This window comes from Plecotus auritus (assembly GCF_963455305.1).
Source record: "Plecotus auritus genome assembly, chromosome: 6".
NCBI classification, from domain to species: domain Eukaryota; kingdom Metazoa; phylum Chordata; class Mammalia; order Chiroptera; family Vespertilionidae; genus Plecotus; species Plecotus auritus.
In genome coordinates, this window is record NC_137773.1 from 85,480,394 (window position 1) to 85,500,068 (window position 19,675).

Here is a 19,675-nt window from a genome sequence, read left to right on the forward strand (position 1 = left end):
CGGGTGCGGGGGTGGCCGGGACGGGGCGGTTGGTTGCCATGGCCACCGCGGGGGCCAGCCCAGTCGCGCACGCGCGCGGGGGGTGGTCGGCGGGGGTCGCGGACACCGAGGGGTCAGAGCCTCGCGTGTCTCCGGGGTTCTTCTCCTTTGCACTTAGTTGAGTTCACAGGGACTTCTGAAGTTTCGACCTGCGCCGGACTTTTGGGTTTCCCTCTTGCGTCAGTATTAATTCAGTGAATGAATGAATGAATGAATGAACAAACTCGACCCCTCACCTTTTGGCTGTGTCCTTCCTCCTCTGGACGTTGGTGTCTTTTTCCTCCGAGGGGGTGTGTGGGTTGGACTGAGTGGTTCAAGATGCCGTTTGCCTTCCCTAATCTCCCCTTCCTCCTAAACGCTACACTGGTGTTAGTCATTTACACGTTAACTCCTTTAATTTACTCTGCCAGGCCCGGGGCTAGCTCTGGCAGTCTGTGGGGACTAGGGGTCAGAGAGGGCGTTAAGGGAATTTTTGGGTGTTCACAGACTGGACAAAGCAAGGATGACCCAAGTATGGCACGGGCCTGATGGTGGTGGCAGTGGCAGCACTGACCGAAGGATCCACTCTTTGCTCTCGCAGCACCAGCAGGCATCATGTGGATCCAGGTTCGCACCATGGATGGGAAGGTGGCCCACAGCGTGGGCTCGCTCTCCAGGCTGACCAAGGTGGAAGATCTGAGGGAGAAGATCCAGGAGCTGTTCCACGTGGAGCCAGGCCGACAGAGACTTTTCTACAGGGGCAAGCAGGTAAACCCGCCCTGCAGGCTGCCCGCCGCCCAGCACCTTTGTTCTTGTCTTGTCCAGGCTTCATTCCTCCGCCACCAGCACATTCAGTCTCCCCCCTCATCCGGTCCGCTTCATGTCTCCACAGAAAACTCAAATGCCTGAGCCAGGAACAAAGGCTCAACTCACAGACTGACACACTGGGCAGGCAGCTGGCACTCAAATCTATAGCATTTGAGCTCTTAAACTCCCCTTTTATTTTATTGTTTTTGAAGCCCCTCAAAATAATTTCTAGGAAAAGAAGTTGGAGGTGGCTGACTGAGAGCTGATGAATTTCAAGGAAGAGCCTAGAATCATTACTCAAACACTAGGGCAGAAGGGACCGCATTGTTTTTTGAAACACACACTGTGGCCCATGGCCTGCACCTATTTAGAGTTTGTCCCCAGAGGGTGTGTTTTCTAGAAATTTGGATCAGCTTATTCAGAGGCGGGAGATGGTGCTTGCCAATCTGGAATTTCTGCCACTCTGGGCCTGCTCTTGTGGGGGCTGCCTATGAACAGGGCCTGGTGCGGTGGTCTGCGGCCTTGCTCCTCTCTCTTCTTTGCGCTCTGTCCTCAGACCCTTGTAGCAGTTAAAATGGCCACCCTTGCTTTAGTGGTTGCTCGCAGTTGGGACGCTTTCTCCAGTGGCACTGGGGGAGGTTTCCAGTTTTGTAGTTGTCCTTGAGGGGATGGCGGGATGTACTATTGGGAATGAAATTTCTCCGAGTGGGAGATGGTGTAAGGAAGTATTGGTTCTGTCTGCTGGGACCATCCTGGAGTTGGGTGGACCGTAGGGACAGTGGTGTAGCGATTGTACTGGATTAAAAGTCTTCAATTGGGCTGTGTGCCCGACTTTGTTGTTGTCGCGTTTTGAACTGGATCCTGCCGCCATCTGGTGTCTAGATTGAAAAATAAACACTCCGCGTCCGCGCCTGGGCATGATTTTTGGGGGTTGGGAGGATCCTGTGTGCTTACTTGAAATGAGACCTGATGATTAATTTCTTGGGCTTGCAGCGCCCTGGAAGACCTTTAGCCTCCTTCCTGTGAGAGATAGGATGACTTGAATGTCTTAAGAATCTGAGTTAACCCGCCCTGCCTGGGGAGGGAAAGCCGATCCTGCAAACTTTGCGATTTAACTGTGCAGTCGCATTCGTGTTGAGAAAAGGCAGGGCTTGAGTAGAGCTCCGCTGGGCTGCTATCTCCTGCCTCTTAAGAGTGCCTCATTTTGTGGCATCTACACTGGTTATGATTTGCCACTCAGTCTATTTGTTCAGCAGAGGTCCTTTCTGAAAACCTCATGCATGTGCCTACTAAGCAAGCAGTTCATGGTGTAGCTCAAAGGCAGGTTGAATGGAGTCTTCACAAAGTTCAAGGAAGCACTACATTTATTTGCCTGTTGTGTGCCATGCACTTTTTTTTTAAACTTATGTAGGTTTATATTTTATTAAACACTTCATTTCAATTTTTACATTGCAAACATGCAGAACAATTGAAAGACCCATGAACACCTACCCCTAGGTTTTACCACTAATACTTTGTGTAGTCACTTTTATCACTCAGCTCTGTCTTGCTCTATCCATCCACCAATATGTCTTGTTTTTTGGGATGCATTTCAAAGTAAGTTTGCAGACACTAGTTCATATCACCCCTAAACACTCAGCATGCCTGTCATTAACAAGAGTTCACAATTGGGGTTCTCATTGTCTTTTTAGGTAAATTTTGTATATATCAAGGCACGTCTTAAGCAGACCATTTGGAGTTCTGACAGATGTCTATACCCACATAACGAAACCCCTATCTCCCTTTATTCATCATATAATATTTGATCCATTCAAAAGTCTTGCTAACATCTGTGTAAGTATAAAGCATGATGACAGCAACACCAAGGTGCGTTAGACACACACATAGTGCTTTAATCTTAAGGCTGTTGGCGATGAGATACAGGGCTCTTAACACTGCTTTCTCACAGTGCAGCTTTTATAGTTACCAAAGTGTGGCCCATTCTCCTTCCTGCTGTGCTACTCAGCAGCTTTGTGTAGTTGTTTCTGTCTTCCGGGTAAGGAAGCCAGGTCTCAGAGCCTGATGCAATTTCCCCAAGGTTGCCTGGCCAGGAATTGGCCTGGTGGCCTGGAGGTGTGGACATTGACAGGAGGGTGGGTGACAAAAGCACACAAGCAGCAGCTCAAAGCAAGTCAAGTCTGCAAACAGACTGCACTGTGATAGGAAGCGGTGCAATTTCCAGTGGGTGCAAGAGAACTGTTGTTTTCCAGAATGTTCTAGAGAGTCTACACAATCTCCTGCCCCGCCCTTAAAAGAAATATGGCCTAGCAGTCCAAGTTCTGCAGTGAGGTTGACTGAGACCATAAAGCAGAACATAGCTGAGTCTTTCTTCAGGATATGGGAGGGTTTTGTGGCAGCTTATTTAGGCTGAATAGGTTGGCGGTTATGTCGCTTGATTGGCGGAAATACAGGGAGCATGGGGGGAAGGGGCCTCGGCGGCAGGCCCAGCCTGGGCAAGGAGAGAGGCATCTGGCGCCTGTTTTTTTGCTGCCCATAAAATTAATAATAGCTGTTATTTGTGGCATAGCCTTGAACAGGCTCAGGTACAATGCTTTGTTGTGCGCTTTACATAATCTTCCTAAGTCCTCTGTCCCAGCGGCTTGGCCATTGACTCTGTTCAGACGGAGCCACGACATTGTGGCATGGTAAGAATTCAGTGAGGTAATAGACGTGAAGGAATGAGCCCATGTCTGGCTCACAATAAAGGTGCAATAAACCAGCTCAGGGTCTGTCCCCCTGGGCATCTCTGACATGGGGGCCGGTCATTCTCTTGTGAGGGGCTTGGTCTTTCTCTGTGGGGGGGCTGTGTCGTGTTGAGCAGCATTCCTGGCCCCACCCACTCATTGCTAGGAGCACCCCAAGTTGTGATAACCACAAAGGTCCCCAGCATCACCAAGTGTCCTCTTGGGGACAAAATCACCCCTAGTAGTTTTGTAGATAATTTAGGAAAACAGCTAACTTGGCCTTGCTGGGCTCAAAGGCTCTGTTAAGGTCAGTCTGAAAGATCAGTTGAAATGATATCCTGGGAATGGCCTTGCAAGGTTCACTCATGTCACAGTAACCTACCAAGTGTCCCTGCTGTAGTGGCCTTTTCAGAACGCTGCCTATCTTTCCGAAGGGCAGGGGCAGGCAGCAAATAGGACAGTTTCTCGCAGAGACTTGTTATTCGGGCTGCTGGAGGGAAGGTCCCTTTTCCCCTGGAGAGCTCCCAGCTAGAGGGCATGCCCTCTAAGCCAGGGGTCAGTAGTTTCTGTCTGTAAAGAGCCTGATAGTAAATATTTGTCACTTTGGGGACTGCTCACCTCCACCACGAGCAGGAAAGCAGCCATAGACAGTATGTAAACGAATGGACATGTTTCGGTAGGAGTCACAATACATTTTGTTTACAAAACCAAGTGCGGGACAGAATTGTCACGAGGGCGGTCGTGTGCCAATTACCTTGTGCTGTGATCCAGGCTCCGGGTTGGTGAAGCCAGGTTTTAGTCTCAGGAACAGCATTGCTGTGGAATGTGTCAGGGCACTTGGTTGCAGGAATTTTTCCAGGGCAGGGGTGCTCAGCCTGTTTGGTCTCAGGCCCCCTTTCCACCCTCCAAAGTGGTTGAGGACCCCAAAGAGCTTCTGATGGGATTATGTCCATCGTTTTTTGTGTGTTAGAAATTGGAAATTAGAAATTAGAATTCACGCGTGCACGTTTCCGTGGTCATCAGAATGGTGGCATCATCCTGCGTTATGAAGGCTCCTCTGTACCCCTGTGAGACTATAGGAGTGAAAATGGCCAGTGTCAGCGTGGAGACATCACAAGAATTTTGGCCTTATAGACCACTGAAATGTTGCTCCAGGGCATATGGTCAGCTGTGGCCCTGCAGGGTCAAAGGACAGAGTTCAGTTGTCGTGCCTGACTTGCCTTTTCCATGTCCGAGAGGGGCTAGGATGTGAGAGAAGGGTCGTGCTTGAGGCGCTCACTCTGCTTGCTCCTTCCCGAGTGGGCAGTTGTGTCACCTCTGCCACATCTGGGACCCTGCTCCCTGTGTTTTCTTCTTCCGCCTCTCCATCCCTCTGTCTGGCCTGCACCTCGGGTTGCTCTGCGGAGGCCGGAGGCTGAGATGGGAAGATGTGGGTGGAGTAAGCTGCATCCCCTGGAAGAGGGGCAGAGCATTTTCTCACTTCCTGTCTCCAAGTTCCCTTTTCTCCTCCTGCTATGGGTCCCTCTTGGTACCGGGCTCACACCACCCTTACTAAGACCCTGCAGTCTGGTTTATGTCCTTTCCACTTCTCACCCAAATTGCCACCACGTGCCAAACCTGGTGACATTTATTTCCTGCTCTCTTGTGTTTTGGGGCAGCACACGGCACCCTGAAAAGTATCCCCCAAAAGTGTCAGAAAGGTCAGAAAGCATGGCTCTTTTTATTTTTTTTTTGTATTTTATTGATTTTAGAGAGTGGAAAAGGGAGAGGGATAGAGAGATAGAAACGGATGAGAGAAACATTGATCGGCTGCTTCTTGTGCGCCCCTACTGGGGATTAAGCCTGAAACCCCAGCATGTGCCCTGACCAGGAATTGAACCTGGTGACCTCTTGGTTCATGGGTTGACGTTCAACCACTGAGCTACCCTGGCCAGACAACATGGTGAGCTTTTTTTTTTGAAGAGCATCTCCTTTAATTTTTAAAAATATGTATTTTTATTGATTTCAGGGAGGAAGGGAAAGGGAGAGATGGAAACATCAGTGATGAGAGAGAATCACTGACTGGCTGCTTCCTGCATGCCCCCTACTGAGGATTGAGCCTGCAACCCCGGCATGTGCCCTTGACTGGAGTCAAACCCAGGACCTTTCAGTCCACATGCCGACGCTCTATCCACTGAGCCAAACCGGCGAGGGCTCCTTTAATTTTTTTAATCCTCACCTGAGAATATTTTTCCATTGATTTTTAGAGAGAGTGGAAGAGAGAGGGAAAGACGGAAAGAAATATCAATGTGAGAGAAACACATCGATTGGTTGCCTCCTGCACTTGCCCCGACCAGGGCCGGGAAGGATCCTGCAACTGAGGTACTTGCCTTTGACCAGAATTGAACCTGGGACCCGTTGGTCCACAGGCCGACGCTCTATCCACTGAGCCAAACAGGCTAGGGCATGGTGAGCTTTTAATACAAGTTTCCAAAAGGAACCAGGTGCTTAGTTAAATTGTATATTGTTTATTTAGATTTACATGATGCCCATGGCATAAAATTCCAAATGTCCAGAAAGCATACTTGGTTTAAAAGGGAGAGAGACATAATTTAAATATTGTAGGCAAGTTGGCCCTGGCCAGATAGCTCAATTGGTTAGAGTGTTGTCCTGATGTGCCTAGGTTGTGGGTTTGATCCCCGAGTCAGGACACATACAAGAATCAACCAATGAGTGCATAAATAAGTGGAACAACAAATTGATGTTTCTCTTTCTCCCTCTCCTTCCCTCCCTCCCTCCTTCCTTTCTCTATCAAATCAATTTAAAAAATACGGTTTGCAGTTTTGCCATCAGACCTGAATCTGCAGTACAGGGTTGTGTGCCTCCAAACACATACAGTCAGTCCTCCATATCTGCAGGTTTTGTTTTGTATCCACAGATTTGACCAACCACAGATAAAAACTATTTAGGAGGGAAAATCCCAGAAAGCTTAAAAAAGCAGAACTTGAATTTGCTGCATGCCAAGCACTACGCTGAATCCATGCAATTGAAGGGACGTGTAAGGTGCCCTGCTGTATGTGCTCTGCTGTAGCCTGTATGCATGTATAGGTTCTGTACAAATACTGCACCATTTTCTATAAGGGACTTGAGCATCTAACCATTTGGGTGTCCCTGGGAGTCATGTAAATGTAGGTTATTATGTGCAAATATGCTATCTATCTATATACTAGTGGCCCGGTGCACGGATTCGTGCACATTGAAAGGAAATTTATTAGAAGGTGGCTGGTGGGGTGGGACTGGGAGAGATGGGCCACACCTGGGGCGGCACTGCGGCTCAAAGGGCATCTGTGGAGTGAGCGGGGTGCCTCTGGCAGATGGGGTCCCTCGGCCTGGCCTACGGGGATCGGGCTGAAACCAGCTCTCTGACATTCCCTGCGGGGTCCCGGATTGCGAGAGGATGGTTCTCAGGTGAGGCACCCCGGAACCATACTCCCCCCTCTCTGGTTCTGGGTTACATCACCCGAGAACCACTGCTGCCAAGTCACGGCAGCTCGGCAGCTCCTGCCTTGAGTGTCTGCCCCCTGGTGGTCATTGAGCATCATAGCTACCAGTCAGATGATCGCTTAGCCTTTTATATATATATAGATATAGATAAGGCTAATATGTTAAGTGTCCCTCCTGCTGTCCGACCAGTCGCTATGATGCGCACTGACAACCAGGGGCAGATGCTTAACGCAGGAGCTGCTGTGACACACACTAGTCATTTACAAAGAAATGCCACTGCGGACCTGGCGCTGACAAAGCAACACTTGGCTTCCCCCAAGTGGGACACAGGCCCCGCCACCACCCTGAGCGATAGCCCACCAAATCACAGCCAATGCTGCTCAGACCCCATGGTGCAAAATGTGTCCCACAGCCCAGCCCAGCCCGGAAACGGTAGCTGTGGGTGCCAGGTAATGATGTCACATAGCAACGCCCAGCTTCCTCTCCCTAGGGACTAGCCTCCTTGCAGTTTCTTCAGCTCAGGAACACGGCTTGCTGTATAGCCAGGTGCAAACATTTCACACTTTAACCAAATGTCTGTGAAGTGTTTTCTCATGCCTCATCTCATTTGATCCTCACAGAAGTCCTGGAGTAGGTAGATAGGAGACTCGGAATCCTATTTTCTTTTCATTAGCTGAAAAATGGAGATTTGACCTCCGACTGAAAAGAAGTAAGAAATGGTGGACCTTGAAAATGACTCCAGGTTTTTTCACTGCTCAGAATATAGTCAAACACTGCTGCAGTTAAATATCCTTTGTTCTCCCTGCATGATCTACAATAATAATCTGCTTCGTGTTGACATTTACTGCTGTGTTGCTGACAATTTCCTGAAAGAGAAGTTGGGGTGTTTCACTGGGCTGGAAAAAAGTTTAGCTAAATCAGAAAGCAGGTCTAATGAAGCAAATTTATTCTATATATATAAAAGGCTAAGTTGACTCGCGCATGCACGATACATATAAAGCTCTCGGCACCAGTCGCATGCTTATGTTTCGATTTGTCATTGTTGATTGTGAATTTGGTTGACATTTCTATTGTAGAGAAAGGGTGAATAGCAACATTAAAATATTTCTTCTAATTAGTTTCCTTTCAATGTGCACGAATCTGTGCACTGGGACACTAGTTTTCTATAAGGGACTTGAGCATCTCATGATTTGGGTGTCCTTGGGGGTTCAGGACCCCTTGCCCTGCAGATATCTAGGTACAACTGTATATTTTAAACAGGCAATTTAAGGGGTTGTCAGTGGAAATTTTGGTTATTCAGGATTTTATTTTATTTTTTTACAGAGAGGAAGGGAGAGGAAGAGAGAGAAACATCAATGAGAGAGAAACATCAATCAGCTGCCTCCTGCACACCCCCTACTGGGGATGTGCCCGCAACCAAGTTATGTGCCCTTGACCGGAATCGAACCTGGGACCCTTGAGTCCACAGGCTGATGCTCTATCCACTGAGCCAAACCGGTTAGGGCGGTTATTCAGGATTTTAACTTCAGGTTTAATTTTAACATTAGAACCTCTAACGGAAGGTGGTGCTCACTTGTCATTCAGTTTTTATAGCTTTTATTTTTTTTTATGAACATCAGAATTTTATTTCTTACAGTTCTGGAGGCTGGAAGTCCAAGATCAAGGTGCCAGCAGATTTAGTGTCTGGCGGAAAAAGCTACAGCTTTTATTAATGCTGTTAGCCTTGGTTGGAATTATAGGATCTCGATAACGAACCCAAACCTTAAGACTGTTTGGTCACCTCATATGGACATGTTAGCATGAGTTAGGCCTGGGCCCAGCCTCTCTCCCTGTGGTTCCTGAACGTTTCTGCACAGCTTTGGGGAAGCAGGTGGGGCCAGAGGGACACACAATACACCTCCACACTGTAGTAAACAGTTGTGCAAGCTACTTCCTACTGACTGTAGGACCCTTCTGGAAAGTTCCAGAAAGGGCCTCTGGACGTAGCCAGACTAGCTTGTGAATCGTGTCCTGCAGGCAGAGCTTCATGCCAGCCTGGCCCAGCCCGAGTGCCCCCTTTCCTGCCCACGTCCTGCCCTGTTTGTGCCTCTGTCTGCACCCTTGTGCGGGCAGACAGGTTGCCTCCTCCAGGGAGCTCAGGCCCTGAGCAAGTCAGTGGGCTTCTGTCAGTCCTGACCTGTCATGGAGGTGAGGGGCCAGGTCAGGCCCAGTGTGGGGCTCAACCAGTGGAAGATGTCAGTAGAAAAATACCATGAGAGAGGAGTGGTGTGAGTGTTGAACCCAAATCAGGATTCCCCCTGCCTCAGTGTCTGCGTGACCCTTTCCACCCCTCCTCTGCACCCCCAGTGGCCATTCTGGTACATTCTACCTCCTCTCTTACCTCAGCCTCTCAGCTTGGCCTCTCTCCTCTCCAACTTGGCCTCTGTCCGGTGCTCGTTGTGAAACAGAAATCTGATCATGTCCTCCCTTCTGGCTCGGCCCTACCACTGCCTCTCTGTTGCCCAGGCGGATAGGTTTATTTCTCGTCCTCTGAAATCGTCCTCATTTCCCTTAATGTGTGTTTGGGAGACACATCTACTTTTGCTGTGTTTCATTGTCACATGCAGTTGTGTAATACTCCTTTGCATGTATAAGCCATAGTTTTCCTTGCAAATAATGCCTCTGTGAATATACCAGGTAGGAACATTGGTGTCCGTGTTCCTCAAGTATATGTGAGGGTCTCTCTAGCTTACTGGTTCTTACTGAGGGCAACTCCCCCTGGAGACACTGGGCCATGTCTGGGGACATTTGTGGTTGTCATGACTGGGGGTGCTCATGGCATTAGGTGTGGGTAGAGGCCAGGGATGCTGCTCAGTGCTCAGAAGTGCCCAGGATGGCCCCTCCCCACAGAATGACCAGGCGAATGAGGGATGTCTGCCTAACCATGGAGGTGCTGGGCCCTAGGTGTGAATGTTGTTTATCCTTTTTAAGGCCATTTGGCTTGCCCTCTGCTGGTTTCCCTGTCACAGTTACACTGGGGGCATTTGTCCTTCTTCATTTTTTTTTTTTTTAATATATTTTATTGATTTTTTACAGAGAGGAAGGGAGAGGGATAGAGAGCTAGAAACATCGATGAGAGAGAAACATCGATCAGCTGCCTCCTACACACTCCTTACTGGGTATGTGCCTACAACCAAGGTACATGCCCTTGACCGGAATCGAACCTGGGACCCTTGAGTCCGCAGGCTGACGCTCTATCCACTGAGCCAAACCGGTTAGGGCCTTCATCTTTTTTTTAAATTAATAAACTTTATTCTTGAGAGCAATCTTAGCTTCTCAGCAAAATGATGAGGCAGGTTCAGAGATTTCCTGTGTACTCACACAGCCTACTGTCAGCATCGGGCACCAGATGGTGCATTTGTTATAATCCATGAAGCTAGATCGTCACCCAGAGTTCATAGGCTACCTTAGGGTTCACTGTTGGTGTCATAAATTCCATAGGGTTGGAAACTACACAGAGTAGTTTCACTGCCTTAAAAATACTCTGCTATACCTATTTATCCTCCCTGCACTTTCTGGCAGCCACTGATTCTTTCACTGTCTCCATAGTTTTGCCTTTTCCAGAATATCATACACAGATGCCCTTTGACTTGTGATGGGTTGTTATATCCTGAGAAGTTGAAATATTGTAAGTGAAAAACATATTTAGCCCTGGCCAGTGGTTAGCGCGTTGGCCTGAGGACCTAAGAGTCAATTCCTGATCAAGGGCACTTGACTTGGTTGTAAGTTCATCCTCACCCTGGTCAGGGTGTGTGCGGGAGGCAACCAATTGATGTGTCTCTCTCACATTGATGTTTTCCTTTCCCTCGCCCTCGCCCTTCTACTCTCTCTAAAAGTCAATGGAAAAAATATCTTAGGTGAGGATTAAAAATAAAACAAGACGTACTTAGTACACCTAACCTACGGAACACAGTTTAACCCAGCCCATTGTGATAGAACACTTACATTTGCCTACAGTTGGGCAAAATCCTCTTGATGCAGCTGCCCAGCACCACAAGAGAGTATTAGACTGAATATCGCCAGCCTGGGACAGATCCAAATTCAAAATTCGAAGTATGGCTACTACTGAATGCGTATTGCTTTTGCACCATCGAAAAGTCGAAATAATTGCAAATTGAGCCATTATAAGTCGAGGACCATCTGTGGATGGGATTATATATATGTAGCTTTCTTTTTCTTTTTTTTTTTTTTAAATATATTTTATTGATTTTTTACAGAGAGGAAGGGAGAGGGATAGAGAGTTAGAAACATCGATGAGAGAGAAACATCGATCAGCTGCCTCCTGCACACTCCCTACTGGGGATGTGCCCGCAACCAAGGTACATGCCCTTGACCGGAATTGAACCTGGGACCCTTCAGTCCCCAGGCCGACGCTCTATCCACTGAGCCAAACCGGTTTCGGCTCTTTTTCTTTTTTTAAAATATATTTTTATTGATTTCAGAGAGGAAGGGAGAGGGAGAGAGAGATAGAAACATCAATGATGAGAGAGAATCATCTATCAGCTGCCTCCTGCATGCCCCCTACTAGAAAGCGAGCCCACAACCCAGGCATGTACCATTGACCGGAATCGAACCCGGGACCCTTCAGTCCGCATGCTGATGGTCTATCCACTGGCCAAACCATCTAGGGCCTTTTTTTTTTTTAAGGAAAAAAAAAGCAGCTTGATTGAGATTGAACTCATAACATACAAATCTCCTCTTTAACATATGCAATTCAATATTTTCCTCTCTATATATAGATTTGCAACTGTCATCACAGTAAAGTTTAGGACATTTTCATCCAAAGGAAACTCTACACCTTTTAATGATCACTGCCTTATTCGCCATCTTCCTCCCCCAGCCCCTGGCAGCCGTCACCCACTTTCTGTCTCTGTGGATTTGCCTGTTCTGGACATTTCACATAGATGAAAGCACATACTGTGTGGCCTTTTGTGTCTGGCTTCTCACTGAGTATTCTGTTTTCAAGGTCCATTCACGTTGTAGTGAGTGTCAGTGCTTCACGCCTTTTCATGCTGAATAATATTCCATTGTGTGAATGGATAAACATTGTGACATCTAGGGGGATTTCAGAGGGGCCCTGGCAGCCTCTGCAGCTATAAGCAAGTGATGGTGTGTTCAGATGCATTTTTTGGGGGGAGGGGTCATCATCCATAAAATTCTCAGGTTTGTGATGAAGAAAGAATAACAAACCACTGGACTGAAGGATGACCTTGGACCCTGGAACTTGCCTCCACTGTGACCCCCGATGCTGTTTGCATATTAATTGCAACCAGCCCTTAGAAACATCAGCTTTTGGTAAAAATTTGGAAGGAGGGAAGTGTATGTTTTCCTCTCTTTTCCCTTTTCTTTAGGGCACTGCTTCTGAACCAGGTTGTTCTGCCCCAAGGGCACAGTGGAAGTTTGGAGACAACTGTGGTTGGCATGATTGGGGGAGCTCCTGGCATTGGGGGTGGGGCCCAGGTGTGCTGCTCAACACCTTGCAGTGCTCAGGATGGCCCTCCACAGAGAACGATCCAGCCCCAATGTTACACAGACCTGCCTTAGGGGGCATCTGGATAGAACAAGGTGCACTTGCAGGTCCTTGTTGGATGTTGGCGGAGTGCTGTGGGATAGTTTCTAATAAAAGGTAACTCCTTGGCCTTTTGTGCCATCAGGATGCAACTCAGAAGACAAAACTCCTTCACACCTGCGGAGTCACACCCAGGGGTGTAGAATCCTGAGCTGTGCTGGCCACAGTGTCCTGTTAGCAGGTGTCTAGTGTGGGTGGAATTAGCATCAAGGAGTTAATAGAGAGGGGTGGAGTTAATGGATCTGAGAAGTTGCCTGTGTGGATAAGACCTGAGCTAGAGCTTTACAAAGGAGACTTGTGGATGTTGGGGTGGATGTCTCCTTGGGCTCACATAGGCTGGGTCTCTTCCCTGGGCACTGCTGACATTGGGGCCAGGTCATTGTCTGTGGAAGGTTTTGCAGTATTTCTGGCCCTATGCACTCCATCGTGACAACCATAGATGTCCCCAAACATTGTGTGCCAGTGGCACCTGTATGCTGGATTGTCCTCACTTGAGATTGACAATGTGTGTTTATTGTAACAAAAGTTGCAAAGCACATTAACACATGAAGTACTAAGGAAACCTCCCCTGACATCTGATGTGTGTCCACAGCACAGCAGGATTATGCTGTGCTCATGGGGACACTTAACTAATGACAGCAGGAGTCCTCATCTAAGAGGGTCTGGGGACCCTGGGGAAGGGGTATCAGTGTGCATGCCCAGGAGGGAACAGGTTTTATTGTCCCATAATCTGAGGGCAGATTCCATCCTTAGCTCACAGCATGTTCCTATGCCTGGCACCCAGAAGACACACTAAATACAGGCAGGTAAGTGACCTCTGTCTTGGTATCTCTGTAGATGGAGGATGGCCACACCCTCTTTGACTACGATGTTCGCCTGAATGACACCATCCAGCTACTGGTTCGGCAGAATCTCATGCCTCCCCCTAGTAGCAGCAGCAGCAACAACCAGGAGAGAGACTCTGAGCTTTCTGACACGGATTCTGGCTACTGCCTGGGCCAGAGCGAGTCGGATAAGTCCTCGACTAGTGGTGAGGTGGCTGTGGAGGTGGACAGAAATGCAGGCTTAACAGATGCAGTGTATGATGAGACGGAGCTGGGCCTGTACAAGGTAAGGTTTGGGGTCTGGCCGATCTCAGCACCCCTGAGGATCATTCCTCATGCTCCACTGACTTTGGCTTCCCCACCACCCAGCCATGAGCTCATGGGGGCAGGTCAACTCCCCTCCATCCCGGTGGCTGGGCACCCACAGTCCTGCCATGAAAACCTGAAGTTTCTTTGGCAGAAACATGCGCTATTCCAGATTTCTTTCTGATCCCTCAAACAGAATCCTGGGTCTGGCCTACAGGTGTCTGCTATGGCCTTTGTAGTGGCTGTAAAATTTCTGAATTCCCTGCCACCTTCTAAGGTCATGAAATTTCTTACAATGATCTGGATTCTCAGCTTTTCTTGAGAAATGGACAGTTCTGGCCTCCCTAGGCTGATTCTGCTTCCACAGACATTGGCAAAATCTTGGGACATCTGTGGATGTCATCACTGGGGATACTGCTGACATCAAGTACCCCTAATCATGGGGGACAGAGATTCTCAACACCCAACAATGGCCAGGATGGTCCCTCACAGAGGGGTCCCAATGTCCACAGTGCTGCATTCAAGAAACCCGATTCCCGGCATTTGGATTTGCATCCCAGGCCTGAAACAGCCAGTGCCAAGGATCAAAACAGGCCCTGATCTATGACGAGTGAGTGTTGCTAATCAGATTTCCTTCCCTGGGTTGGATAAGAGAGTTTCCTTTTACCTTGCAGGTCAATGAGTACGTAGATGCTCGGGACACAGATGTGGGAAGTTGGTTTGAGGCGAAGGTTGTCAGGGTGACAAAGAAGCCACCATCCCAGGACATGCCTTGTAGCTCTACCTCATCCCAGGACACGCCCTGTAGCTCTGCCTCATCTCAGGACACGCCCTGTAGCTCCACCTCATCCCAGGACGCACCCTGTAGCTCCACCTCCACGTTGGAAGAAGAAGAAGAAGAAGACGACGTCATTTATCATGTGACATATGATGAGTGAGTGTCATTGCAGGGAGGTGGTGGGCCGAAACTGTTGGTTCTGTGTATATAGAACCTGGAGTTTGGTACAGCCTTGGGGATGATGGTCAGGAATCGAGGCTCCCACCCTCATGCTCCCAAACAACACAGGAGGCCACACCTAGAAGACTGGTGTCACGGGGACCCAAAGCTAGGCCGACCCCTCCTCAGGTCTCCTTGGAGAACTTTGCTCTGACCTTCCAGTCAGACCGCGCCCCCCCTTCCCAATTTTTTGTTCTGTTTTTTTTTTTTTTTTTAAATATATTTTATTGATTCTTTACAGAGAGGAAGGGAGAGGGATAGAGAGTTAGAAACATCGATGAGAAAGAAACATCGATCAGCTGCCTCCTGCACACCCCGCACTGGGGATGTGCCCGCAACCAAGGTGCATGCCCTTGACTGGAATCGAACCTGGGACCCTTCAGTCTGCAGGCCGACATTCTGTCCACTGAGCCAAACTGGTCAGGGCTTCCTGTTCTGTTTTATTCATACCACGTATCATTGGTATGACATGAAACCATCTTACGTGTTTGTCCTCTCCCTCACTGGAATGAATATTTATTGAGCACTTACTGTGTGTCAGGACCTGTGCTGGCCACAGGGAATTCTTGTCTGTTAACCCAGAGGGTATCTTAGTAGTCTTGGGCTCCATAACAACATACCACATGCTGGGCGGCTTAAACAGCAGACATTTATGTTCTCACCGTTTTGGAGGTGGGAAGTCCAAGATCAAAGTATTGGTAGGGTTGCTTCCTTCTTGACTGTCTTCTCACTGTGTTCTCACATGGAAAGAGAGCGAGCTCTGGTCTCCTCTTGTAAGGACACTAACCCCATCAGATTAGGGACCCAATTGTATGACCTCATTTAACTTCAGTGATCTCCCGAAAGGCCCCATCTCCAAATGATATAATACATTGCGGGGAGGGTTACAATTCAGTCCATAACAGGGCAAGCATGCCTGCCTATAGGGAGCTCACATTCCAAAGGGCACAAGAGCTTCCTTTGGTTCTCTGCTGGGTCCCACTGCTTATCTCAGTTTCTGGCACATACTAAGCTTATTAGCTCTAAAAATTACTGAAGTAATTGAATAATGAATCACAGGAGACACAAGATTCCCATCCTAAGGCCCGAGGGCCAATGAAACTGTATTGAAACACATCAGTGCCCATTTGTGTTTGCCTATTGCCTGTGGATGCTTTCTTAGTGATAGCAGCACAATTGAATATTCATGATAGAGACCTTCTAGCTCACAAAGCCAAAACTACAGTAAATCCTCAATTTAATGGACTTCGGATTTAACAGACAAAATTTCTGGTCTGTAAGTCATATGTAAAAATTAACACTGATGCCCGGCTGGTGTGGCTCAGTGGTTGAATGTCAGCCATGAACCAGGAGGTCATGGTTCAATTTCTCATTCAGGCCATATGCCTGGGTGTTGCAGGCTTGATCCCCAGTGGGGGGCAAGCAGGAGACAGCAGATCAATGATTCTCTCTAATCATTGCTGTTTCTATTGCTCCCTCTCCCTTCCTCTCTGAAATCAATAAAAATATATTTAAAAAAAAAACAAACAAAAGAATTATTTGGAAATGTTTAAATGAAGAATCTCCGAGTATGAATTTAAAAAAAATTTAACACCCTGTTAATTTTGAAATGCTTTTAACCAAGTGTTGTTTATAATTAAATTACAGGTTATTTTTGTTATTAATTCACTTATTTTAAACAAATTTTAGTGAGTAAGACATGTTGCAAAAAACACTAGTAATTTTGCCAATATAAATAAATGTATATCTATAGCTATAGTCTACATATTTAAACCCAAGTGTCACCACTTCTAAACAATGTTCAGCAAATGATTAGCACATGATCATACTGCATGGCACTTGGTATTAGTGCTGTTGTTAAGTGGCGTGACTTTCTACAGCAGTTTCCATGCGTGCTGGCTGATGTTCTGATGTGCTAAGCTACGCCCCCCACGTGTGCAATTGTTTACTTAAGGTGACTAGTGAATGCACACATTTACTAGATCAGTGGTCGGCAAACTGCGGCTCGCGAGCCGTGGGTTTGCCGCTCTGTTGACTAATGAGTTTGCCGACCACTGGGATAGGGGCTTAATCACAAGGAACAACAATAGCCTGTAATTATTGGAATCGAGAGTCTAAGTCAGTGGTCGGCAAACTCAGTCAACAGAGCGGCAAACCGCGGCTCGCGAGCTGCAGTTTGCCAACCACTGTACTAGATCAATTCATTATAAATTTAAAATTACAGTAACACATATAGAAAACTTTTCTGTGAAATTAAACTTTTCATACATACTTAATTTTAATTACACAAATATGTCTGCATAAGTAAAAACAGGTAAACTAATATGTCAATTTTTTAACGTACACATTCGGAAAACATACTCTTATTATATAATGGGCTTTCAGCTTTAATGGACACCCCCTTGCTCAAATTAGTCTGTTATATCGAGGTTTTACTGTATTTACTAACTGGCCCTTTACAGGAAAAGTTTGGCAACCCTTGCCTTTGGTGGTTTACTAGCGAAAATAATGAGTGCCAGGCATATAGCTACTCATAATAGATTTGGAGTTGTCCCCCCCAGGTGAGGTTTAAATTTGTTTCTGATAGAATTTGTTTCTTTGAGGCCAATTATTTTATGCCTTTTATGAGGCTGCTGGAATATTTCTGTATATCCAGCATAATGACTTCCTGTTGTATCCTAATAGCCAATGCATTATATTTATATAAATGAGTTAATGCATGTCCCTTTGCAAAAATCATTTTCAGAATGTGAAAAAAGTTAGTTTACGGTTCCAGAAGCCAAAATCAAGGTATCAGCCAGGCCATGATTTTCCCGAAACCTGTAGGAGAGAATCCTTCCTCTCTTCTTCCAGCTTCTGATTGTGGCCGGCAATCCTTGGCTTGTGACCATATCATTCTAGTCTCTGTCTCCCCCTTCATGTGTCATTCTCTGTGTCTGACTTGTTCCCTCTTATAAGGACACCAGTTATAAGGGATTAAGGCAGTGTGACTTAACTTGATTACATTTACAAAGACCCTATTTCCAAATTAGGTGCCATTCCTAGGTGCCAAGGGTTAGACCACCAGCATATCTTTTTGGGGGGACACAAGGTCAACCCATAATACCTTCTGTAATTGAAAACTGTCTTCTGCACCTGTGTATTTTCAACACCAGCAGAGGGGAATTGTCTTGCTTCTTTGATGAGATAACCCACACCTCTGTTGTGTGTGGCCTTCTCCTCCTCACTTCTCTCTTCTTTGGAGGGAAAGGGGTCTGGTGTTGCCCTGGGATCTGAGTGTGGGGTTTGCCTCCTAGTTACCCGGAATACGGTGTGGTCCAGATGAGTTCACAGAATGTCCGGGCCCGAGCCCGACAAATCATCAGATGGCAGGAGCTGAAGGAGGGCCAGGAGGTCATGCTCAACTACAACCCTGACAGCCCGAAGGAACGGGGCTTCTGGTACGATGCAGTGATCCTGCGGAAGAACCAGACCCGGACATCACGGGAGCTGTATGCTAACATCAGGCTCGGGTGAGTGGCTATCCAGCCAGCGCTCTGTGGGCAAGGCCCTCAGCCTCCACCTGTCCTCCCCTCTGGGGCTCCGCTCCAACTTCCTGCTGGTCTACTGGTGATCTTTTTGAGACTGACCCTTCATGCCCCTGCTTGGGAACCATCTCTGAGCCTCAGGTGGAAATGTCGGCCTTCCTTGTTCTCTTTTATTTGTTGTTTTAGATTTGGCAAATAGGTAAGAACTTAAAATGCATCCAAGTCAGAAGGTACTGCTCTGGCTGGTGTTTCTCAGAGGTCAGAGCGTCAGCCTGTGCACCGAAGGGTCTTGGATTTGATTCCCTGACAAGGGCACATACCTGGGTTGCGGGTTTGCTCCTCACCCTGTCAGGGCGCCTGTGGGATGGTCTCTCATATTGATGTTTCTATCTCTCTTTCCTCCTCCCCTCCCTCCCTTCCACTCTCTGGAAAGCAATGGAAAAAAATATCCTCAGGGAGGATTACACAAAAAAAAATCCTTTCTGGAGATATGACTGTTCCCGTGAACTTCCAGGAACATTCTGTGCATAAACAAGCATAAACATATACAAACACACCAACCCACATAGTGATGTGCTCCATATTCAGGGTCAGCAAACTGCAGGCCAGAGCTGGCCCTTAGTCTGTTTTGACAAATAAAGTTTTATTGGCAAACAGCCACACCCATTTGTTTGCTGATTGTCTGTGGCTCCTTTTGTATTGGAATTGCACATTTGAGTAGTTGGGAAAGAGACTGAAAACATGTACTGCTTGACTTTTTGCAGAAAATATTTGCCAGGCTCTGTTCTACTTTGCCTTTCTTATGTGTGTGTTAAAACAGTATATAATGGAAAACTTACTATCCTAATCATTTTTAAAAATACATTTTAATTGATTTTAGAGGCGGGGAGAGGGAGAGAAACATCCCATGTGATAGGATGCCTCCTGCATGCCCCCTTCTGGGGATGGAGCCCGAAACCTGGGCATGTGCCCTCACCGGGAATTGAACCAGCGACCTTTTGGTGCTCAACCAATTGAACCACACCAGTGTTTTTTTGTTGTTAATCTTCACCTGAGGATATTTTTTCCATTGGTTTTTTTAGAGTGAAAGGGAGGGGGAAAGACAGAGGCACACATTAGTGTGAGAGAGATACATCAATTGGTTGCCTCCCGCATGAGCTCTGGCCAGGCGGGAGTGGAGGGGTGGGAATGGGGATTGAGCCCACAACCAAGTTATATGCCCTTGACTGGAATCGAACCTGCGACCCTTCAGTCGCCGGGTCGACATTCTAACCATTGAGTAACCAGCCAGGGCCATCCTAACCATTTTTAAGTGTACAGTTTAGGGACATTAAGAACATTCACATTGTTGTGTGACCATCAACACTTTCTCATTTCCAGAA

At 47.3% G+C, this 19,675-nt stretch overlaps 1 protein-coding gene across 2 annotated transcripts in view; it reads left to right on the top strand.

Moving 5' to 3' along the window:
• UHRF1 (ubiquitin like with PHD and ring finger domains 1) overlaps positions 1–19,675 on the top strand; it is a 40,971-nt gene that overhangs the window by 811 nt on the left and 20,485 nt on the right. For both annotated transcript variants that reach the window (XM_080672268.1, XM_080672267.1), the window contains exons 2-5: positions 620–786; positions 13,477–13,749; positions 14,444–14,703; positions 18,063–18,278. In XM_080672268.1, coding sequence (XP_080528394.1) covers positions 634–786; positions 13,477–13,749; positions 14,444–14,703; positions 18,063–18,278 — 902 coding nt within the window. In that variant the 5' untranslated portion in view covers positions 620–633. The remainder of the gene's footprint in view (positions 1–619; positions 787–13,476; positions 13,750–14,443; positions 14,704–18,062; positions 18,279–19,675) is intronic.